Below are 24874 nucleotides of genomic sequence, written 5' to 3'. Positions count from 1 at the left end.
TCCCCACCACTGAAAGCGAGTGGCTTCAACTGATGGCGCGTGCTCAGTGCAAAACCGGAAAACTGAGTACAATTCAGCAACTTAAATTTTGATGTCATGAAAGGGTGAGCCAGATAGATGTAGAACAGCGTGACGTGTGGACACAACGAGAGGACAGCGTATTAATTAGCAGCGGCAGAAGAGCACTATCGCCTGCTACCGACATTTTCAGGGAAGCAAACGGATACGCTTGTATAATTATTTTTTTTCGTTCACATAGCACCGCCGGTGACAGTCAAACTACAAGAAACACCGAAACACCGTGATGCGGATTTCTAAAGTTATATTTTGACATGCCGATGTTACCGTTTAACGATGCCGCAACTTGTCGATCTTGTTTGAATCGCTTCTTTTAAAATGACATAAGACATTACGGGAAATATGAAAAGACACAGAATTTACCCCCAACTTGAGCCATTCTACAATAGCGTTGGTGAGGTCGGCTAGTTCAGCAGTTGTATGACTCTCTCTTACCACTAAAAGCCAGTCTGATGCCTGAATGAGCCAAAGAGGCGATCACGAATTTGTAAAAACACATTGCTGGCCCCATACTTTTTCGTTACCAGAAAAACAAACTTTACTGAGCCCCTGCACAGATAACCAACGCGTTACTGTTAATTAATTCCTCGCTTACCTGCAAAAAAGTAGCTGCAACCAAGGACTTGTGCCTTGAGATTGCTGGAGTACTCTGCAATTTCAGGCCCCAAGTTCTCGGTTCCAGCTGTTTTGTCTGGGCGTTCGTGAGTGAGTGAGTGAGTGAGTGAGTGAGTGAGTGAGTGAGTGAGTGAGTGAGTGAGTGAGTGAGTGAGTGAGTGAGTGAGTGAGTGAGTGAGTGAGTGAGTGAGTGAGTGAGTGAGTGAGTGAGTGAGTGAGTGAGTGAGTGAGTGAGTGAGTGAGTGAGTGAGTGAGTGAGTGAGTGAGTGAGTGGGTGAGTGAGTGAGTGAGTGAGTCAGTCAGTCAGTCAACCAGTTAGTCAGACACTCATTCAGTGAAAATTTCAGACTAAAGAAAGCTAAATTTTAAGCGTTCCAACAAACCTTCATTTTACTGCTTTTAGCTCAGCGTAACCAATCGGTGTCAAAAAACTTGAGAATCACTACGAACGTTTTCAAAATGTTTTTATTTCTTTAAGATCACGCCAAGCTGAGCACACAGCCTTAAAAGCACCTAAACAAGTACGGAATGCATGAACCAGCATTCGAATTATTCACAAAACAGGCTCTCAGCAGTTGCCTGAGAATTTTGTACTGCGTGCGTGTGAGAAATATAATCTGAACTAGTCATCTGTCTCTTTTTTTACACAAGCAGAATCCCGATTCTTGCGCAGCGTATTTGCCAAAATGAGGGTGCCCAACAGCCCGGCGCCAGCGACAAGGGCGCCTCCGACGACTACCGCAGCAGGAATGATGACTTCCTTCACAACTTTGCCGGCGTAATGTTCTACCTCGGGCGGCTTGATGCCAAGCTCTCGAAGGAGGTCTAGGGCCCACGTCTGACAGTTGTTGCTGGTCAGGTGGTACTGCCCGGAGTCGCACATTTTCTTCAAGAGCATTTCAAGTAGTCGATCAGGAACACGGTGCCTCCCCAGGTACCTCTGCAGGCGAACGAAAAATGGACCAAGAAAACGTTTTTTTCAATGCGGAAGCATTCAAATGCACCTTATTGCACAAAAGTGAGTGATTGTTCAATTAAACACATTTAGTTGTTTAATGGTGTAAATGGTAATGGAGGAGGAAAGCATTTAAAAAACTAAAAATTTTCAAAAATAAAAAACCAGTGAAAGCTGTAAAACTACACGCACAAAATCGAAAATTTTTTTCTCAAACATCGCCGCCGCACGACAGATACAAAAATACAAAGATGGCCGAAAAAATCAACCGAAGAAAAAAAATTAAGGGTCCTCCAGTCTTGGAGAAGAATGACCAGCGAAGCAGGGCACAGTTCAGAGAATTAATGAAACAAAACACGTTTGTTCGCAATTTGCGACGGATCATACTTCCCACCTGATTATCTTAAGTAAACTTGTAAGTCTACAACATTCTAGCGTAAAAACCTGGGGCTGTCCGTCTCCTGCCTGCTTCGTGGGAAGCTTACTGTCTGTGCAAGAAACTAATGTACCATACTCGTTCCCCGGAGGACCAGAGACAGGTCGCATCGGGCCGTGAGGCTTCCATATGTTTCAATCTTCCCCAAGCCGACGGGTATAGCAATGGTGAGCACGTGAATCCTGGCTGCGAGAGAGAGTCCATACCCTCCCTTCTTACCCTCCCACCCGTACACGCCTTAAGGGGCCAGCGGTGTTCTGCTCGGGCTTAAAGGAGCCATGAAGACAAAATACAAGTTGGGTTTATTAGAAAGACGGCTTAGTCCCGATAACAATGATACCAACATCATCGCAATCTTCGAACAAATAACGGAGATATTCAAGAAAGCGTGTGAAGCAGTCGCGACCCCTAGCTAATTTCTCAACTTTTCCATGACGTCACGGAACCTTGTTTCTGCGATTGGCGGCCGCCTAACAGACCTGTCGTGACGACACATGACTGGGCGTCTGTAATGGGGCCTCTAGTTCCATTTGACCGCCTCACTTGATTGCTAACGTGCAGTTAACGCACTGAAAATTATATTTTATTGTTGGCCCGTGTGACGTTATTCTTGCTCATAACACGTCACTGTGGCGCAAAATTTGAACGTTTTTAAATACTTCTTGCTTTTTTTTTCGTTAAAAAACCATCTTTTGTGGCTCTAATGCAACTGAGTGAGATACTGAATCCTAGTTCTTTCAAATTAAACGAAGTTGTATTTTCTCTTCATGGCTACTTTAAACGTGAAGGAGACCAGCCTAAATATGACTTCGGAAGCCCTTCTAGCTAGGCCAGAAAGACACCGGCACACACGAAGAGCCCTTCAAAAAGGAAACACAAGACGCTCGCTCTTGGGTGCGAAAAATATCCCGTTTACGCCTATTTATCCAAGCACGCAACTTGGAGGAACCGACGCATGCATATTCCGCTCCACTCTCACAACAATTCCGCGCCCTTGCGCTACCCGGATAAGGGGGACCAACGAAGCTGGTCTCACTACGCCAAGTATTGCAGGAAACGAAACATGTATGTAGCTTACGTTTGAGAATATTTCTTATCTGATTGTTGATTCAAACTTGGTTGTCCGCTTCCCTGCCGCGTTATAGGCATCGGACAACGCGACGTGCACCCTGACAAGATTACTGGCGTCATGAATGTGAATTCATTTTATTGTTTTCTAGAGTGCAATAAACTTGGTAAAGTCTAATCAACCAACATGAATTCACAGCAGCGGTAATTCGAACCGTATTTTGGCTTACGATGCCTCGGTGACCTCGCAGGATTTGAACTGCTAACTCCGTGTGCTTGCGACGTGCACGCCTGTACATAATGGGAGGTCATTTAAGTGCGGGGGAAGAGTTACCGGAGGTAGTTTACGTAATTTTACATTATTATCAAAGAAATGTTTTACAGTAAAGCATAAAGCCAAGTTGGAAGAAACACGTTTTCTACAGTATGAAGTCCTAGTCTGCCAGCCGAGCAGCGATCGCATTTTTTCTGTCGCAAGTAACTCGGTTGGTGATCAGCTAGTTTGTCGAGGGGTAAGAGAGGGATGGCTCAAGAAAAGATTACTGCAGCAGGATTATCAATAAATGTTCCGTGTAGCCGCCCCGAATGCTAGAATCTAACTAGTAAACCTTAATGGGCAACTTGAATGATCCTCCTCGCCATAGAATACACGTTATTACGGCCAGACCACCCTTGGTGTCTTAGCGCAGTAACACGGAGCATCACGATCTTACATCTTTAAAGTGGCGATTTAAGGCCCCTGCAGTGCCGTTTGTTTTTTTCTTCTTTTTTTCCTGGCCGGTTTTCTTAAATGGCATGTATGGCGTATGCAATTCGGGAATCAACTTTTTGTCGCGGTATGTCAGCGCGGTTTATTACTGCGCGGTCTATTACACGTACAACCAAAATACAACGACAGTTGTCACTGTTCCTTTTTTTTCCAACGCGTTTGTTAAAATTCGAATAGCATGGTCGCACTGTAAGGACCTGTCTAGTATAACAAGCGAAATTATCGGTGATGTAAGCACCAAATCGTATTCGTATTGTACGCCTGGGATAGCTGATTACAGGGGATCAGGTTATAAACTGCAAGTCTGGTTTTCTATTTGCTACTTATCAGGTAATCCTTTTCGTCTCCTAAAATCTTGTTAGCCATTCCGAAAAGTTGACGGCTACGAACATTCGTCGCCTTCTTTTCTTGTGCGCTGCGGGGAGTGTTTTTGGTCATCACAGCTTTCTGCCCCTTCCTAAAGCTAACGACGTTATGATCAACACCTGGGTGGTGTCAATGTGCGTGTATTTTGTAAGGTATTCCGAAATGCTACCTCACCTGTTTTCTTTATATTTTCTATTCTATTACTAACTGCCTTGGGTCAGCAGAGGGGAGGTGTTTAGGATCTCTCGCATTTTTTTTTCAATGCTTCCTACGCTCACCAGAATTAATACAGCGAGAACTATAGGTTCATCTCAGTTCAACAAATTCACCGATGAAAGTCATTCTCGGAAAATATTAAAACAGCGTTCGATCACAGCGCTTGTCACCGGTCCTGGTGTCTCTGTAACGCATTTTGTTTTCCCAAAGGTAATGCGTTGGGCAAACCAAAAAGCATAGCTTGTGTGGACACACCTGAACAAATACAGGAACGGTGGTAAAGAAGCGTCGATTTCATTCTTTGGGGCAAAGTGCCCGCGGTGAAAGTAGCACGAAGAATACAGCAGCCACCCCTCTCAAGGATACTTCCGCGCGTAGTGAACACATTTCTCGCTGAGAATATCATTCACATCAACCGGTCAATCTGTTAAAAGAATTTCATAAACAGACCAGCACGTCCTTTTTACGGAGGTAAGCATGTGCTGGTTCAAAAGTGCAGGGGGCGCAAGAATGAACCAGCGTGCATTAACGCTTTTTTAGTCCACTTTTTTTTAGGTCAGGCGGAGTCTCGCTTCAAGCCCGTGCTCCAACATTTACAAGTAGACCGCGCTGAAGTTAAATATAAATTGTTAAAAACCTGAATTGAAGCGGGTAAGAATTTTATTACAAAGTTAGCGTTTGGTTGACGGATGCAATCACCGCTGACAGTGAAGTTCTGATCGTCACCGCATTATTCAGAGGCGTAGAAAACGTAATTACTTCCCTGCAACGGTATGACAGTGCAGTCGATGGTGTCTCTGCCTCGGCGGTGCAGTGCGCCCTTTATGGGTTTGCATGCTCCCTATAGGTCCTATTCTGGTACTGGGACTGATGACAGCATAATTGTATGATTGAAGTGCCAGGTAAGCAAATTTCACCTAACCCTGTTAAAGAAACAGTCTCCACAGGTAAATTTTTTTTCCATTTAAAAAAAAGGTGGAAATGCGGAGGTTTTCAAAATCAGATCCAACAATCCCTCGCTTTATGCGAACACCTGTCTCATCGGCGCGGTTTACTGCCCTGCGATTAAGCTCTCTAGCGATTTTCGGATACCGGCGTTCCATGGCTTTTCCTAGCGTTCAACCATCGTCGTCTTCAAACCGAGAGGTGCATTCTCTAATTTTACCCGTCCACGCGACCCTCTCCAAAACCAAACTGCTTAGATTAGTGCCACGATTGCGGCGTTACATTTCTGGGACGACGTGCAGTCCTTCTTTCACACGCACTGGCAGCTATACTGGATTAACTTAGGGTTCTTGTATGAGGCGTCGGAATGCCCACTACTCCGTGACTGCACCTATATGTCATCGGGCCCCACTCGCTATGGAGGACGAGAGTTGATGTGGTTAGCTGGACTAAACGCAGGCGTGTGGAGTGGGTACATTCTGCGCAGAAGAAGCAGTGGGCAGTGCCCGCTCTTGACCGGCCTGATACAGACTCATGCGCCGTGACACACTTGCGGAGGAGGAGGGGGGGGGGGGGGGCTCGTAACCGTCATGGAGTTCAAGGTAAAGTAGCAGAGGAGATGGGGCTTAATTTGAGGGCTTGAGTTTCACTATAGTTCACTACTGCCCACCAACGACTCTCCTCTAGGACCTCCCTGCCCGTCCCTTTTGTGCCATCTCGTTTCCTTCAAGCTGTTCACAAATGACACCGCCTCACATTTGGCACTCTTTCTATCATAAATATTTCCAGCAATCTGCAGCGTTGCTAATATTACCCCTCGACTGGTTTTCACTTCCCTGACGTAACCTGCTGTCTCTTTGTTCGCCTAAATCCCAAACGCGTAAAGGTATGTTCTTTTTTTTTTCCTATGAAACACCTGCAACCATTTCATGTTGTCCTCTATCTTTATTTAAATAAATTTACAGTAAGGAATGGGCCGGAACGGCGAAGTAAGATAGACATCCGCTTCATAACGGTAGAGACTCTTTACTTCGCCCCATCATCATCATCGTCTTCTTCTTCTCCTTCTGCAGAAATTGATCCATTCAAACATTTATTGGAGGAAAGCGGAGGCCCGGAGGCCGTGCGTGGGGTAATTGGGAGTGAAGGGATGGGGGAGTAGCAAAGGTCTCCGCCACACAATTGAATGTCCCTTCTTTGAGCACTTATTTCGCGTCCAGGATGTTAACAAGGCCCTTCTCGGGATGGGTGGTCACCCCCAGGCTACACTAATCTCGCAAGGACACTCTGTATGTCATAATTGCCTAGTGCTTTCAGAAAATCGACGTTGTGATTTGGAGGGTGTAGAGTGTCCGTGTCTGGAGGGACGTGACGGAACAATTCCTGTCTTTGGAGCGCGAAATGGCTGCACACCCACGTGAGGTGGGGAAGGTCCGATGATACGTTCTCTTGGCAATAAGGGCAATACGGGGGTGGGTGCCCATTCGGATGGTACCATTTCCTCGTAACACAGGGCGTGTAGGCACTGTTGGCGATGCTCTTGTTAATGAATACCTCCGCAACTTTTTTCCCGTACGTTTTGCGTAGACTACCGACAACATCAGTGCGAGACTGAAAGCTTAGCTTTCAAAAGCACTAAAACACGCGTGTACAATTGTGTACCGCCAACGAAACGCAGCTCAAATTGTGGGGTTTAAAGCGCCGAAGCTACATGCACCTGTGCTACGAGGCGCGCAAATGCAAAGGAATTCGGATTAATTTCACAACCTAGGTATCTTTCACCTCCGCCAAAAAAACGACGCAACCCGTGTTTTCGCTGAAAACGTTTAGTACAGCCATCCAAACCTTGCTTCGAAACTATACAGGCGAAAAAAAAACGTACACGTGATACATTAATTGAATAGGCCTGGACAAAATAGAATTTTTGGCTGCGTGCCGTGTTGTTCAGGTCAGGACATAAAAAGCGGTAAGCTAGGCTTACAAAGCACATTGCGGCCAATAAAAATACAGAAAACAATAAAGCAAGTACAAAGAAAGTGCGTAGGACGTCTTGCATTGAAGTACGGCGTTAAAGCTGCTGCACGCAGCTATTCCGGCTTTAAACACGGTACACCGTCTTACAACGGTTTCAAAGAACTCAGACGTTTTCTGCCGTTTCTGCTCTCAAAAACATTTTTCAAAAACGCATTGCGTCGAGACCTCCACTGGCCCGGTGCAAATATCATTTGACTTTTACTGTAAACGAAGTACTGCATTTGGAGAATTCTAACGCGCCCACTTCTCGCAATAAGTCGCCTTCAAATTTGTGTGCGCGTTGCAGTCCCGCTGCAAACCGAAATTGGCTTCAAAGCGGCCAGAAGCACTGCAATGAAGGCTAACTCGTCCCGAAATCCAACTTAATCCAACCCAAAACAATGCGTCAACCTTACGCGAGTAAATTTTGGAGCGTCCATTCGCCAGTGGGCATAGCTTTGCCAGCTGTTGCCATATCACTGCTTCTGCAGTCATCGTTTCGTTTCAGTCGATATGGCTCCGATGAGGTGCCACTATGAAGCGTCTATTAATCGCAAGGTAATTTTACTTGCCGACAGCCAGTACACACGAGCAGCATGAAGAAGGCGTCCCGGAGAAATGGGTGCTTGATTCATGTAAACAAAGTGAAGCCACATTTATACGCAAGGCGGCACCGGCCCTGAGCAGGGACGTCTTCGAGAATTCAAGACTCCAGGAGGAATTCATAAATTAGCACCGATAAAACTACCGACCCTTCAGGCCTAAAATTTTAAAGTCGAGGTACTTCAAATCGAAAATATTTTCCATGTTCCCTTTTCCAGTTTGAATGCTAGCAAGAGCCGGATAAACATTGATTTTATGAAGTACAAGGGATTTTTGCTGCCACAGCAGCGTGCATGAAATAAAACATCGTCTGCCAGATACGTGGTGTCATGTATTTTACACCTATGTGATAAAATCCGCATGAACCTATTTTTTAGAATTTTCCTGCGTAAAGATGCCGGCCCGTTACAATAGTGGGCCCGTATGAATAGTGCAAATCCGGTAATAACGAGTCGCTTACCCTCTTCGGATAGCACTTCTCGAAGGCGGCCCTTTTCTTCCAGTACCTCCGCCCCGTCAGGTCTCCGGCGGAGTCCATGTCAGCGTCGCAGATGAGCACCTCATCGTCGCCGTAGTCGAAAACCAGCAGCCAGTGCTTATTCCAGGAGTCACCAATCGCAGAGCTGTCCGACGAGGCGAAGAAGGAGAGCACGCTGGAGGCCACGTTCAAAGACTCGGCCTGCTGAACGGGCGCGTTGCTAAGGTACACGTCGCACATATCAGAAAACACCGTGCCCGACATGTTTCTAGTTTCGGGTGCCCAAACAACCCTCCTCGACCTTCAAACGGTTGCCTTATCGGCGTTGACGACACGAAAGTAATTCCGATCGCCTTCCGTCAGCACGCAAGTTCCCGAAGAAGTGGAAGCGCTGCCGAAATCCTCCAGTTGTTGCAATGAGAGCCGCTGCTGCGACTATAGTGGAAAAAGCGGGGCCTTCTCCCCACAGCACCCTTGAACCCGAACATGTTAAACGCCGCGCGTGGCGCTGGTGTGCCCCGCCCGAGGAGATCCCGACGCTGCGCGCGTTGCCGCTATGCGGCTGTTGAGGGATTCACGCTCGGTTTTGATGTTTTTTAAGCCGCTGCACATGATATTTTTCTGTGTGTAATTGCAAGAGCAGCCAAGCCGGCGTTACGCTGATCTTTAAACGTTCTGGGTTCTTTCGTTTGTTTGTAATTTGGAGAGGGCACATACTTGCGGTGGTCTCTTATTTCCGAAGGGCCATGGCCCATGCAGTTGGAAAGGATAAGACAATAGCGTGTTGCGGGACTGTGCTTTAATACATTTATGTGTTTGCTGCAAAGATTTTATATTTGCGATTTGTTTTAGCCTGCTTTTATTAGTTGAATTCCTAACTGTTTCGTACTATCTTACGTCCGCAATACGTAGGTAGCAGATTTTATGAACTTGTGCATTTGTGATATGGTAATTGTGTTATGTCAATATATGGCCAGCGTACCGATGAACGGTACAGTTGTAAAATGATCACGCTATAAAGTGTGCCGTATGGTGCTTTTCTGAGAATTACAGTTGCGAATGTGGATGCTTTTCGCTCGAGTGAAGTTATTAAAAACATAGCGTGTGTGTTGTGTGGATTAGTGCACTGCAAGGGCCCGGCCTAGGCGGCACGCATTTTCTCGGGCCCGGGCGGGCATCGGCCTTCAACAATTTTTTTTTCCGGCCGTGCTGGCCTGGGCGCATACATGCAGTGTCTGAGGCCCGGCAGTCGTGTGCCGCAAATTCATGATTGTTGATAACGAAAGTTTGCTCATAGAAAGAGGTTAAAGGGAAAAAAAAACATCGAAGTGCGAAGTCACTACAGCTCCGATGAAAATATATTTCGCGGATACTCCTGAAATTCCTTTTCTGTGTCCGTATATATATTTACAAAGCTCGGTCGAAGTTTAAACATTTTAATTCCGATATACTCTCTCTCTATGTTACGTTTTCAGGTTGAAAACACCAAATGTTTTCGGAGTCATGTGTATAGCCTACCGGACGCGGGCTTATATATCAAAACAGTTTGACAGTTTCAGGTTTGTTTAATAAATATTGTTGGGTGGGGGTGGGGCTGGGGCTTATATTCAAAAACTTTCTCGGGCTCGGGCAGGCTTATATTCAAAAAGTTTGTCGGGCTCGGACCGGGCCTGGGAACTGCGGCCTGTGCAGTGCTCTAGCGTGCATCTAATTTGAAAAAAAGAAAAAAAAAACGGAAAAAAAACGCACCACAATTTCCTCGGCTGACAAAACACGACAGAAACGTTATCAAACAAACACACGCAAGCCTCGATCACTAAAGAACGACACACGCGGTCTGCTTGGTTTGCCAAATTGGTTGAAAAAATGAAGAGTAGATGCGCATGATATAGCCGTACTTTTCACATAAGACTTGCCTTGATGTATTACTAATGGCATTCGCAAAGCTATTGCAACGCGCATTCGCCACACCATGGAGGAATTTACACCAAAATAGAACTGGTGCCCCTCGAATAGAGTCCACAACGAACTCTGCGGGTTGCGTTATAATTTTGTTTTCTTTCTCTGTGTTTTTTTGTGTTTTGTGTGTTTTCTCCAACGCGCGACGTTTGCGCGCATTACCGGGACGCGTTCGGCATTGCTTGCGCGCTCCGGCGAGTTGACGCTTTCGTGTGGTTCTGATTATTCTTCTCCGTAGCTGTTCTTGCTTCAAGCGCACGGAGCTTTTCTTTTTCATTTTCATTTCGACTCTCAGATGTGGTTTCGGTTCTGTTTCTCCCTTCGTGTTCCTAGTCTGCTATAGTTAAGCGCTCCGCACGTTCGTTGTGCGTGCGCGTGGGCTCTCACACACTGGTAATTATTTACAGTTCGGAAAGCGAACACCTACAATAAATAGATGACACAATGACATTGCCTCCCCGCTGTTGAGCCGCTGCACATGATCCTTAGAGAAAATCGAAACCAGCTAGCAGCCGCACACGATCTTGGTTTGTGAAATTGTAAAAGGAGCCTAGCAGGAACCACAGTTGTTTGAATGTTCTTGGTTCTTTGTTTTAATTGTTTGTAACGTGGATGTAAATTATTAAATGTAAATAATGTGTAATTATTTTATGTTTATGGCTGTTCAGTGTGCAAAAAAGTGTGCAGTTTTAAAATGGTCGTGCAGTAAAATGATGCCGTGTGGCTTGGGGCTTTTCTGAGAATTGCTGTCGCGAATCCTGTATTTGCACGCCTTTCGATGACTTGACTGAAGTTTTAAGACATCTGTCATGTATTCAGCGTGGGTAAAATTTGGAAAAAGACAACGTAAGCGTTTATTATACGCACGACGCTGTTTGCTCAGTATGCAAAACTTGATAGAAAAATCAGCAAAAAAGGAAGGCAAAAGCACAAACATTGACGTACGCTGGCCAGCCTAAAGCTATCCACTCATCCCTCAGTTGACACAACACGGTAGAAAAATTATCAAACAAATGAAGAAAAAAGTATCTCCACGCTAGCCTCGATTGCTAAAGCACGGGGTGCGCGCTCTGCTCGGTTGTCCAAATGCGACGAAAAAAGGAGTAAACCGTAAGTACATGACGTAGGTACCTTTACCCTAAACACCTTGGTACATTAATAGCATTCTCTACTATTTTTACGCTAAAAAAGAACTGCAGCTCCTCGGAGTCTGCCCCGACGCACGCGTGCCCGCCGCTGAACGTGGCGAAAAAGCGCTCGGGCGGGGCACGCGAGCGCCACCGTGTGGGGTTGACACTAAGTGCTTCACTCGGAGGCGGCCGCTTTTTCCACTACACATGTATTCTAGTTCACTATACTGTGGCTGCCGCGTCCGCCGTGATGTCGATGGCGGAGGGTATTTCTGTTTTCGTCAGAGGACGCCGGGAAGCGCCATCGATCGCGTTTGCGGCCGCGTCTACCGTCCTGTTCCTAGGCAAGGTCGTTGCGCAGGCCTCTGCGCAGAGGGTGTTGGCGCGCTTCTACATGTTTGACCGGGGTTCGCTTATGCCGCTGGGCACTCAGCCTTCTTCGTGTTGTTATGATGGATACCATGAGGGACTACTCCCCGAGGTATTGATTGATTGATTGTGGGGTTTAACGCGCCGACGCAACGCAGATGATGAGGCGCGCCGTAGTGGAGGGCTCCGGATTAATTTTGACCACCTGGGGATCTTTATCCTGCGCCGAAATCTCGTACACACGGGCGTTTTTGCTTTTAGCCTCCATCAGAAAAGCGGCCGCCGCGGCCGGGAATCGAACCCGCAACCTCGTGCTCAGCAGCGCAACGCCTTAGCCACTGAGCCACCGCGGCGGGTTCCCTGAGGTATTTAGATGTAGGCAGTGGCGGAAAAGCTTTTTACTAGGGTAGCTTTGTGGTTTAAGTGTGTGAAAAACAGACGGCGGGGGAGAAACATGCATGGAATAACGCGGCGTCGATCCTTCTACGTATAGAAATTACCGCGAGTCGCTCCAGCTGGCGATTCATGGGAATTCAATTCCAGTTATTTCTAACAAACCAGACATTCATTCGGGGACAATACAGGCATTCAAATACAAAATCAAAAAGAACACTGCTTCCTAGAGAAGCCTAGATAACAGCCTTCGCTTATCTAATATTTTGTTACGCCCAGTAACTAAAAAACAGGGGCACCGGGCCAATGCAGCTGAGCAATGCAAAAACCAATTCACGAGACGAAAAGTTCACAGTTTATACCGCTTTGAAGCAGTCATCAAAATAGGATACAGTTTTGTGATTTTTTTGCATTGCAGATACGTATAACAGACTACGGCGCGCTACAATAAAAAAAATGTGAACACAGAACAACGTATACAAAAATACAACTTTCCAAAAGTTAAGCAGGAGGACGTATATACGCTTTCTAAACGGGACAGTTGTGCTTGCCTCAACAGAGAGAGAGAGAGAGAGAGAGAGAGAGAGAGAGAGAGAGAGAGAGAGAGAGAGATAGAGAGAGAGAGAGAAAAAACTTTATTGGGAGAGGCTGGAGATCCCAGGCGTCGGCCAAGAGCCCTTGGGCTCTAGCAGCGTCCTCGGCCAGCTGGATTGCCCAGACTTGATCCGTTGGGTCGGAGCTGGGCAACACGGCCTCCTGTTGCTCCGTCTGAGTGATTCTGCGCGCAAGTGTAACCGCCTGCAGGACAAGCCAATAGCATATGTGCTAGGTCTGCCCTTTCTTTACATTTGTGGCATTTCTCTGAATGTTGCCCATTAGTATCCCATCCCAGTTACGGATAGCTATTGGCTCAACAGCCTTTTTTTCGGAACACTGGTTTCGGACGTAAAGTATGCAGTACAGTGCTGAATAGTTTTCCAAGAAGTTTCGATTGTGTTTGCTTTTAAATGTATCTGCCCTATCTGCATTTTTAAATGCATGTCGGCCGTTTCTGAGCCAACAAAACCAGTGCAGCATCCATTTTCAGGTTCTGTACATACCTACTGATATTCGGTGCGGATAGATGTGCTCCATCGTTAGGATTCAGCGTTTCCGAAACAAAAATATCCCAGCATGTTCCCCTGGCAAGACAGGTTTTCGATTAGTCTAAGGCATCTCTTTTGTAAAACTTTAATCCAACCACGATTATCTTACACGATTTGCCCCACCTCTTTGAGACCAATTGTCAGTGTTTAGAGCACACACCTTCGCTCGTCCGAAGTCGACAATTACAAAGGCGGTCGTTCTGTTTCGAGTGGAAATAAGCAGCGCTTGCTATAGATGGCAGAGCAATCGTTCTAGGCTGTTGTTTAGCAATGCCCGGATCACGTGTTCAAACAAAAGCATATCTCACTATGCGCGTGATGTCCAGCGAGTTATTTTTATTCCTTTCATAATTCTACCAATTGTGTGGTTTTTGTTTTGATTTTTTTGTTGCTCATTCTGATTGAATTTTGTGAGTTAATAAAAAGTGTCTTAGGGCACTTCATGCACTAATTACTTCGACACTCTCATTTACTGCAACATCATGTTTGCGTTTCTTTCTTCGATCTTGTATCTTCTTCTCGTGGCGCAAATTGCTTGAGCTAGCAGACTGCCGCACGTTACAGCTCCCCTAGAATCAGCATTCTGAGCGGCTCGACATTGATTGATTGATTATAGGGTTTAACGCGCCGATGCAACGCAGGCGGTGAGGCGCGCCGTAGTGGAGGGCTTCGGATTAATTCTGACCACCTGGGGATCTTTAACGTGCGCCGAAAACGCGGCAGACCCATAGCAACTCGAGTCCGAATTTCTATCCGTGCTAGCGAACGTGACCGCGATTTGCGCTTTGCGCTTAGCGCATTGCTAACTTTAGGTACTATTGCTCAGTTTGATTGTAAGTACAGTCTCACAACCATTGTTTTTTTTTCTCGTAAATAACCATGAACTCGTCGTCGCCTAGTTGAGGTAGGAGCTGGGCGATCGGACGACTCATTTGTTTCCGCACAAATAGCGCAAACTAGGTGTATTCTTAGTGTTCGATACATACGTTAAGTGCTCTATGTAACGTGTGTGAAAGGTGTCGTCTGTTTGAGTGCTAGAATAGGGAAACAGACCATATTTTCCTACATCGGCGAAACCGAATTCGGTGTTTCTTTAGCCTGAATTCTTCAAGTTCGCGTCGCTAGACGATTGCGACTGGGAAATGCAAGCGGGTTTTACAGCAGTTGCAGCATTGTCATAGCTTTGGTGCACAAGGCAATTATGTACGGAGTGCAAAAGATAACTTCGAGACGGTTGCCTGTAGCGAGCATTTTTATTTTGCAGTTGTCATCAGCAACTACTATGTTTTTTCTCCTCTGTTAAACATTTACAAATTCATTACGCTTAGGAATCCACGTTTGCTATTGTCACTAATTTTTGTGCACACGAATCGTATGCAACACAGCGTATCAACATAACCTCACCGAGAAGCGTCTGGTCATCGCGCTTCGCCGCTCGTTGCCCTTACCCGGCGGTCTATTAACCCTAGGCGGTTTTCTTATAATTAACATCGATATTTTCTCATGTGGCACCATCGAAATGACCTCCTGACTGCAATGACGTGTATTTTGGAAATCTAAAACTGTTCACAGACATATGCGCGAAAGGGCAACGACGACGCCATGACGGGATTAACGACGCAGCAGAGAGAATAACTCCATGCGTTTCGTCTTCCCGTTACTCCTTAGCGATCGGCGGGGAAGAACAGTTAGTCCGCATTTGTGCACACGGCACATACTCTGCCGCAGATACTCCCCTTGAAGATGAACGGTTGCCCCTGAAGACTCATGGCTGTATTTTATTCCCTATTTTAGTCCTTTTTGCCTAAGAGTGTAGTGTGTTAACTATGGCCACAAATAAGCCTTATGTTGACGGTATTCAACCGCCTTCACGTATAAGATGTCTGGTCTTACTGTTAAGCGTCGCCCTGCGGCCTGCCATAATTATATTCATCGACCCGCATAATACCGGGCACATGATCCGCTGTACAGGGAGGCCGAGGAGTTCAGCTGGAATAGCGCGAGAAAAGGGACATTTCTGAGATGGCATAATAGGGGCACGAAAACCGAGTCATTCTAGGATGTGGAGACCGATTAAGGTAGTCGATAAGCGTGAGATTTGTCGTGTAAAGAGTGTTTTCACAAGCTCCTAGTCATTACTATGAATCCCCAGGTTGTCTAATGTGGCAGTGAATGAGCACAGTGGTGTCTGCAGCTCCGTTTTTAGGAATAACTTGCTGCTGGGCGAGTTAGTAGGAACTTTGAGACATGTTTGTAGCGCTAAAATTGGGCAGACGCAAGAAAGATGACAGCACAAGCGCTAACTATCAAATAGTTTTATTGCAAAGAGGTTCAGCGATATATATGCACCATTTTCCTTTCTGGACGTGGGTACCGCCATTTTGCTTTTTCCGACCAGACACTGGTGCCTTCTATGCAGCGAACACCGAAACCAGTATGCTTTGCTGATAAGTACCCCGTTCTTTCTGTGCAACTTTTCGGTGTACGCACGTTACCCAACAAACCATAGCGGTTTGGCGTTAAGTTAGCGGTTGCAGTGCTTGTGTGTGTGTGTTCTGTTTTGTTTTCACCACCTGCGGAAGAACACAGTTACCGATTTTAGGTTCTAATTCGCTGCTAGTGTGGGAAATGCCGACCCCGGCTGTTGCGAGAAGCAGTATCAGTGGTAGCGGTGCCCGTCACACTCCGCAGTTCCGAGACGCAAACGCTATCAGTATGGCGTCGACTGACATAAAAATCGATATCAGGGAGTAAATACGTATTTTCAAATTACCTTGCTTTTTATGTTCAGCGATTAGCCACGTCTACGGAAGCGTAGACGTCGAATGCGGAGCGAGTGTCGGTCTCGCTGTCCCGCGCTCGCGGTGAGCTTTTGGCGAGACTATTACCACGGTGTGGACATCGCAACGAAATATGATCCATCTGAACCAATCTTACGGCGCTTGCTGACGAGTACGAATTGATTTGGCAGAAAAATAACGCTACCGCACAACCAGTCCAACTACTATCCTAGGTTGTGATCAGGATTGGCCTACCTCCGTACCGCGCACTGTTGCTTGAAGCCGATCATTGTGGGCCCTCTGCTTGCACCATGAGTGCTTTCCGCAATCGGCACCGGCTGTTTTGTGATTGTAGTATTTCAGAATTCGGGACAACGCAAAAGGACGAGAAACTTTTGCTTAACTGCGTTGTGTCCATTGATTGATTGATTGATTGATTGATTGATTGATTGATTGATTGATTGATTGATTGATTGATTGATTGATTGATTGATTGATTGATTGATTGATTGATTGATTGATTGATTGATTCTAGGGTTTAACGCACCGGTGCAACGCAGGCGATGAGGCGCGCCGTAGTGAAGGGCTCCGGATTAATTTTGACCATCTGGGGATCTTTAACGTGCGCCGAAATGTCGAACACATGCGTTGGGTCCAGGTTCGAACAGTTTATTTTCCGAATAAAATGTTCAAATATCTCGAGCTAGGTTTCCATATTGTGCTGCCTGATTGTCATGGTAGAGAGAGAGAGAGAAAAGACTTTATTGAATGTTCGCCTGCAGGAGGGACGAGCAAAGGCTCCGCGGAGCCAGCCCGTCTCTCGACGCTGCCTAGGGCGTCCTCGAAGCATTGCCCCGCAGGCGTCCGCCAGTTCGGCGCGCGAGGGGCCTTCGGGGATGTCCCCTCGAGGCCTCCGTCGGCGCCTCCCCGGGCTTCTGCCTGGCGAGAGCCGCCTCGAGCTGCTGGACGGCTTGCAGCTGCTCCGTCAGGTCCGACGATGCAACCGCTCGTGCGATGGGATCCGGCAGCCGCCCCTGCGGCGCTGCCGCTTCCGTTGGGTAGCGAGAACAGTCCCATAGGATGTGGGTCAGAGTTGCTCTGGCACTCGCGCACACACTGCACACGTCACTTTCATAAACGTCTGGGCACACGTGGCGCGCGAGCGCCGGCGTGATTACCGATCTGGTCTGCAGCTGCCGGAAGAGCACTGCCTGCGCCCTCGTTTGTCCCGGGTGGGGTTGCGGCATAGTCCGACGTTTGAGCCGATACCAGCGCAGGACCTCGGCATACTCGACGAGGGGCTCCTGGGGCTGAATTCTCTAAAACGACGAGGCGTCGCTTTGAAACGACGGGGTAGCGCCATGCAAATGCATGTGTTCTGGGGCTGGGGCCGTCGCTTTGGGGTTGTCAGCAGGGGGAATCACCGCAGAAAAGCGCTGTGGCAAGGGCGCGAAGCGACACCCACTGCCCCCCCGTCGCTTCACTTGTCGCTTCGCGCCCTTGCCACAGCGCTTTTCTGCGGTGATTCCCCCTGCTGACAACCCCAAAGCGACGGCCCCAGCCCCAGAACACATGCATTTGCATGGCGCTACCCCGTCGTTTCAAAGCGACGCCCGTTTTTTAGAGAATTCGGCCCCTGCTGTTCGATGTCCTGGCAGCCGTCATCGCCTTGCGGTTCTCCGTCCCTCGGTGCCGCTGAGCCGGGGGGGATCCCGGTGGTGGTGGTATGGAGCAGCAGTGTACGGTGGAGGAAGTTATCCTAAGATATCGTATTACAGTGTAATGCATTCGTCTAAAAAAAGTAAACAAAATGCAGTTATTTTGAAAGATTAGATCGGAAGAAAAGGAAATTGTTTAATGCCAACCGGGTGTAATGACCGAACAATGTACGGACTGTTAAATTGATTACAAGGAAGGAGAAATGCTTACAATGCTATACTGTACAGGATAGTCACTTCTAACATTTAAATGTGTTCCATTTTGTCGACCTTCTCACGGCTTTGCTTGTGATGAATGAGTTTTGCTCCGTCTGCTTGCCGTCCAAGCAGTGCACCGAGCAGACACGGGAATAGGTCGTAGGTACAAAGTATTTGCAGTTTATCAACTCCTTCTATCCATGTCGGAACTGGCTATCCGCTGGGAAGCGATGCAACAAAAAATGTCGCAACTACCCTCCATTTTCGCCACCCCGTGTCGTGCACATACGCTGTCGGCGACTTTTCTCGCTCTGTCTGCTTGTTCCCTAGCCCCACCACCACACAGTGGTGACCAAGCGATGTTTGCGCCTTGAAGGGCATCGAAGCATAGGCTAGAACAATTTAATGTTGCGCAAAAACTAATCCCGCGGTTACACACACTTTTGTACTACGCAGCGGAGCACACCGCGCCGAGCGATGTTAACAGCCCATCACGCACAGGTCACTATGGCAGTCATGCAGTTCCCAGAACGCCTCTTAGGAATTCCACTCCGGTAGGACGGCCCTCTAGCCATGCCTTTAGCGCTGAGCTTGCGAGCCGTCGGACGACACCCTGTACACTGCGCAAGATTCACGCAGCATCGACTTGTCTTGATTGGAGTTTGAACGTCAGCGCAGCCAGATTACCGCAACCATGAGAAAATATTTATTCGCCTTGTGGTCGTATGGAGGTAGTTTATTAAACCACGAAATCCTACCTGATCAAGGAGCAGAAGGAGGAATAAACTTTTATTAAAACGCAAGGTGCTGCTGTCAGGGGCACCCGCCCGGGGAGAGGAGTCCTCAGTCCAGGACCCCTTCCACTCTACCGGCCTTCTTCGCTTTCTCCACCAACGTTTGTTGGTCGCAGAGGGCATGCCTGGTAAGCATCTCCACCCACTGCTGGAAGGAGGGGTTGGGGTTTGGTGCGAGTTCCGGCGTGTGGGGGCATCCCTTAACGATGTGGGAGAGGGTGCCTGTCTTCGGGCGGTATTTGCTGTTGGCAGTGTATTGTATCGGGTACATGGCGTGAAGTATGCTGTTGTGAGGATATGTGTTTGTAGTCTTCGTAGCGTGGTGGCGTCTTCTTTGGCTAGTCGGTAGTCCGGCGCTGGGAATTTTCGACGAGCCTGTCTGTAGTGTGACAAAATTTCTGCGTGTGTGTTAAGAGGCATAGGCTTTAGATAGAATCCCTTTGTTGGTTAGGTTGCCTCTCGGAGACCGCCCGGTGTGAATGTTCTCGGGCTGCGGCGAGAGCCGCTTCGTTTCCTTCGAGAGTAGTGTCTCCTGGTGACCATACGATTTCTATGCTAGACAATTGGGGATGTCATATCAGTATGTGCAGAGCGGGCTTTGAAATTCTTCCATTTAAGTAGTTGCGGCACGCCGTCTGTGAGTCGGTGGTCATGGTTATGTACTCATTTCCAGTGGTGGCTGCGAGTGTTATCGCGGCTGCTTCTGCTATCTCCGTTGACTTTGTAAGGGCGGTCACTGCCGATAGCTCTTTTCCTGCTGCATCGATTAGGCTGATTGCGTGAGCCGGCTGGTCCTGGCATGGCGATGCGTCTGTGTACCTGGTGGTCGGCACGTGTTGGAACCGTTTGCGGATGTATCCGGTTCGAGTCTGCCGTCTTAGTTTGTTGTATTCGGGGTGGATATTACGGGGGATGGGTGTTATCCCTATGTTGTGTCGGATGATGGGTGGGATGCGCGTTTTCTGGTCCTGCTGAGAAGGGACGCGGCAGCCAAGTTGAGACAAAGTGAAGCGACCGGTGTTGGTCAGGCGTAGTCGGCGGAATTGGAAAGCCTGATGTGCCTCACATATTTGTTCCCCGGTGTTAGATATTCCTAGTTGGAGGAGCTTCTTCGTCGAGGTATTCGGGTGGAGGCCGAGTGCTCTTTTGAATGGTTGTCTTATCATAACATCGAGCTTGGAAATTTCGGCGGGTTTCAGGCTCAGATAGGGTGTTGCGTAAGCAATGCGACTAATGAGAATAGCCTGTATTATGCGGATAGTATCCTTTTCTATCAGCCCTGAACGTCTTTGGGAAATCCTGTCTATGAGGTGCATTATTTGGGTAACAGTGCGTTGAATTGGTAAGATGGTTTGCGATCTTGATCTGTCTTTGGGAATCTTCAAGCCCAGAATACGTAGGTGCAGTACGTTGGGGTTGGTTTGCCCATCGATGGTAACTGTAGAGTCAGGTATTCTATTCGCGTTCTTTTTGGATAGCCGTTTGCGGAGTGTTAGTCAGGCTGATTTTCCGGGGCACACTGGAGGCCTCGGGCGCGTCACTACTCCGGCGTTGTATTTATTCTTGAAGGTGATAAGTAGGGTTTGCATGTCAACTTGAGGATTGGGGCACACGTCCTGTCGGTGCCCGAGCGCACCACACAGGGGACAGCACTGGTACGTTCACCTATAAAGTTTGCAGCATGTGAGTATGCCGTACGCCTTTACGTAGAAGGGCAGGTGTGGGCCTTCAAATGTGATGACTGCTGTGGTCGAGGCGCCAAGCGTTCTTGAATCTAGAATGGTTGGTCCAGTTGTGACGATGGTTTCGCGCAATTTGTACGGTGTGGTATAATCCCTCAAACGGTAGCGGGCGCTGGTTTCAGATATTCGGTGACCTCGAAGGTGGTGGTTCCAATCGGCAGGATCGTGATACGTCGTAGAGCTTTTACGCAGTCTTCGTCTATTGTGCTCACACTGACGAGATTTTGCTGAGGTTGTGGTTGCGTGATGACTTGAGTGTAGATTCGGCGTTCTGGGATCCCGCTAGCTTGTTGGATGCTGCGCATGAGCTGTCGGTCAGGCCATGCCGAGATTCGGAGTCCCGAGCGCGGGCGAAAGACGATCTTATAGTCGCTTTCCGGGAGTTTGGGCGCAGGCTGGATACGAAGTAGTGGTGTTTGCTTACTTGTAAGAGCCGCTTGTGCTGCAGGTGGTGGAGGCTGCTTCTGTGACTGGCGCTCTCGTAGAATTTGTCGCCAAGGGTCTTGTTTTGGGAGAGTTCGGCCGCTGAGTAGGTCGAATTCCATTGTTTCTTCCGCAGCGGGGCTCATGGTTGCTGCGTTCGGCTGCATACACAGCGCAGACGGCGCGGAGAGCGGCTCCAGATGCCGGCGTGGCTGTTCTTTGGCTGCCGAGGCCTCGGTAGGCCTAGCAGCCTCCGTGGCGTGGTCCGGTCTTCAGATGTTGGCTGCGGTCCCTCAAGGAGGCCGAACTGACCTTGGGTGGTGTCCAGGCGCGTCGGATGACGTTACGGATCCGATGGAAGGGTTTTCAGCTAGTGTCGGGCAGTATTTGGGCGTGAAACAACTTTGACGCGGGAGCCCATGCGAAGCGGGCGTGCGCTGCTTGGACTCCTAGCGGAGGAATCCCCGAGAAAAAAATAAATTCTTCTACAATGGTTCCCCTTTCTGATCATCGCCATTTATTTGATAATGAGGTGATGGAGGAACCATCATCATCATCACCGCCGCTTCAAAGCTCTTTGAGGGTGGATTTGATTGATTGTGGGGTTTGACGCGCCGACGCAACGAAAGCGTTGAGGCGCACCGTGGTGGGTGGCTCTAGATTAATTTTGACCGCCTGGGGACTTTAACGGGCGCCCAAATGTCGAACACACGGGCATTTTCACTTTTCCCCTCCATCAGAAAAGGGGCGGGGAACCGAATTGAGGGTGGATTCAGCCTGAAGTAGCGACAAGTGGGTTTTAGTTTTGAATCTTCACTAAGGCTGTACGCACGACATCGGGTATATTTGCGGAGAATGACTGTACGACCGACGTGATATCTTCTTTGGCATCGGTTAGGGAGCCTACGTGCCAGCTTGCTTTGATGGTGTCAAGGTGACGCCTCCGGTTCCTGTAAAGACACTCTGGTTTCAAATCCTGGCTCCAGCAGACTTTGTTTTTTTTTCTTTTTATACAGGCTGGTACGACGAAAATCGGAACACTTTAAAAAACTTTCATGAGCGAACCGCTGCGCGTTTCGCGCTCAAACTTCACACGAAGGTTGAGTTTTGTGGCCTGTTTGGTTTGACACCGGGAACAAGGACGGCGCTTACCTGCTTAGTCTGAAAGTAAATAAAAACCAGTTCTGCCTATGGGGAAATGGCGGCCGATTTCAACGCGCGGGCCAGTACAAGCTTATCTTGGAAGCTGATATTTTCCAAGAGTTGTCTTGCGCTTCAGCAGAGAAGCACAGACATGGCACAGCGTTCAGAAATTTTAATCAGTTTATCGCCTTTGTTGAAACTGAGCTCGGGAAGCCACACAAGGGCTCGACAGTGAGCATCGTTAAAATGAAACGCTAATCTGCATGGTGATTTCTCGTTTTGCGTTGCAACATAGCTAGGCTTTTTTCTCCGATGCGAAAAGCACGTTTGGCGTGCGAACATTAGGAATAAAATGTCAGCAGAATTCATACGTTGAGATAGCTCAAAATTGAATATTATTGAACAGGTACAGAGGCTGAAAGGTTCGCATTTGCTTGATAATTGGCGCAGTCCTTATGCATCCGGTCACATCTTAACATTCATTTTCAGATGTCGTTTAGATTACTTTCTAAATGAACTAGTCAAACAATAAAAGAGATATTTCACTACGATGAGAAGTTCTCAACGACTTTCCGCAGGGTCCGTAGAACTGGCATTGGGCCGAGACCACACGACTGCCGCGAATCATCCAGCTCTGTGTGGTAAACGGCGACGCACATTCTCGGGCCTTTACGCTTTCGGGCGACCTGGACCTGAAGGAACAAAAAAAGAAACGACTAGAGATAAAGCGTCTCCTGAAGGCGTAGGTCAACGCGGGCGAACGCAGCATTGGATAAATTGGATAATAAATCGCATGCGATCGGGAGATTTTTCAAATTTTTATTCGTGTCACATTATTCACACAAGTCCGCTGGAATCCACAAATAGTTACGTTGTGAAGAAAAAAGGTAACGGTAAGTCCGGTGTCAAAGTTTAAACCATGGATTCGTCTCTAGGCAACTTAAAAATAATAGACTTTCCTGTTCGGTTCCTGTCTTCCATTCTCCATCGCTCCCTGTTGCTACACGCGGACAACTCTAAAACGTTAAATCCATGAAGCTTCTAAAACGAAATCAAAAAGCATGGCCCACATGATAATACTATTATCCGCCAACCGCTCATTGGGCTATTTAAAACACAGACTGAAAGATACACAACTGTTGTCAGGTCTAAAACTGAATATGCATCTGCAATTTCGGACCCTGACAAAGCCTATCTAGTTGACCGAATTTAAACCCTTCACAATCATGGCGCTCGTTTCATCTTTTCAGATTATTCACGTCATACCAGCATCACAACTCTTCAACTTCGTTCATCGTAACAAATCTTTTCAGACCGGCGTACATACTATCACGGTTATCAATGTATAATAAACTGTACCATCACCCTTCATTTCATGCCGATTTCTTGTCTTCCTCTCCAGCCATTTTCCCCCGACGTGACCAAGACTTAAATGTGATGCGTATAAAGTTCCACATGATCAGCTATTCGCAATCATTCATACCTCGCACAATTATTTATTGGAATGCCCTCCCATCTCATATCGCGACTTTCAGCGATCCGATCAAATTTCAAGAAATAATAATCAGTATTATGGCATTTTAACTTCCCTAAATGTTTCCATATGTGTGTATAAGTGTTTTCTGAGGTTTTTTGTTATTTCTGCTGCTCATTTATTTTTGCCACGCACCAACTTGTATCTGTTTCTTTGCCTATAACACGTTTGTTAGCTTTGTTTGCACCGCTCTTTTGAATTTTCCCCCCTATGAAATACCCTACCAGTGAGAAACTTTCGGGGTAGTTCGAATAGATAGATAAATACCCACCACCAAACTGGCAGATCAAAATTTCTCAGTAATTTAGACAATGTACAAAATAATAGTGTACACAGTTGAACACTATCTTTCCAGCATAGTGAGTGTTTTTTTTTTAACTTTCGCGAACGCCTCCTTGAAGCTCAACTGAGAACAAGCCCCCCGTACCTTTCGTGCAAGAGACTGATCGTCGTCGTAGGCGACCCACGTGTGCTTCGTGTGTTCCATGGAGTAGAACGAGAGCGTGCGCAGGTCTTCAAAACGCCGCACCGAAAAGCGTTCGCAGATCTGAAAAGACCGATTTTTATTGTTGTTTTTGCTCTTGACTGTCGTTATGGTGTCAATATGAATCAACTTGCGGCGAGCACTAGCAATGGGACGCTCATTTTTTTTATTTTTGAAAGAGCAACAGCGTAGCACGCTTGTACATACCTCGGAGAGGGAGATCTCTTCAGGTCCCGCCTTGGCGTCGTCTCCGAAACTAAGGCCCATGTCGTAGTGGAATAGGAGGCCGCCAAGGGAGAAGCTCATGCACCACTCCTGGCCCTCCACAGGCTTGCGCAGCACAGCGATCTTCTCCAGCTCCTGTAGCTATCAGAAAAAGAACGCTTGAAGTCCAACCACTAACGAGCTCCTAACAAAAAAAAAACATCTGCAGAAGGACACGGACGAAATAGTTACCAATACCCGCAAAAAACTTTCATACTCTTAAGTTCTCCTGTGCGATGTAGATATGGAGTGATTG

General features: G+C 47.5%; 2 protein-coding genes across 2 annotated transcripts in view; both read right to left on the bottom strand.

The window, feature by feature from the left end:
* Positions 1–1013: 1013 nt before the first annotated feature.
* LOC144165293 (uncharacterized) lies at positions 1014–8961 on the bottom strand. The gene is made up of 2 exons (XM_077695413.1): positions 8525–8961; positions 1014–1633 (listed from the first exon to the last, which is right to left on the bottom strand). The coding sequence occupies exons 1-2, from the start codon at positions 8804–8806 to the stop codon at positions 1316–1318; spliced, it is 600 nt and encodes a 199-aa protein (XP_077551539.1). The 5' UTR covers positions 8807–8961; the 3' UTR covers positions 1014–1315.
* A 13920-nt stretch (positions 8962–22881) lies between these two features.
* The window catches only part of LOC144164926 (uncharacterized), a 28014-nt gene continuing 26021 nt past the window's right edge, over positions 22882–24874 (bottom strand). Inside the window, exons 7-9 of the mRNA XM_077695153.1 lie at positions 24562–24720; positions 24289–24417; positions 22882–23028 (exon numbers count right to left, since the gene is read on the bottom strand). Of these exons, the coding sequence (XP_077551279.1) occupies positions 22882–23028; positions 24289–24417; positions 24562–24720 (435 nt within the window). The remainder of the gene's footprint in view (positions 23029–24288; positions 24418–24561; positions 24721–24874) is intronic.

Source organism: Haemaphysalis longicornis, unplaced genomic scaffold, assembly GCF_048455015.1.
Source record: "Haemaphysalis longicornis isolate Haplotype H1 unplaced genomic scaffold, Haemaphysalis longicornis Haplotype H1 scaffold_14, whole genome shotgun sequence".
NCBI classification, from domain to species: Eukaryota; Metazoa; Arthropoda; class Arachnida; order Ixodida; family Ixodidae; genus Haemaphysalis; species Haemaphysalis longicornis.
The sequence above is the reverse complement of the archived record's forward strand: the minus strand, read 5'-3'. Positions and strand labels throughout refer to the sequence as shown.

What these genes read in the sequence shown, in the direction of transcription:
- LOC144165293 (XM_077695413.1), bottom strand. Translation starts at nt 8,806, where the DNA reads ATGTCGGGCACGGTGTTTTCTGATATGTGCGACGTGTACCTTAGCAAC. An exon ending in AGAAGTGCTATCCGAAGAGG is followed by an intron (nt 1,634 to 8,524) that starts GTAAGCGACTCG and finishes GTTCGCCTGCAG; the next exon opens with AGGTACCTGGGGAGGCACCG.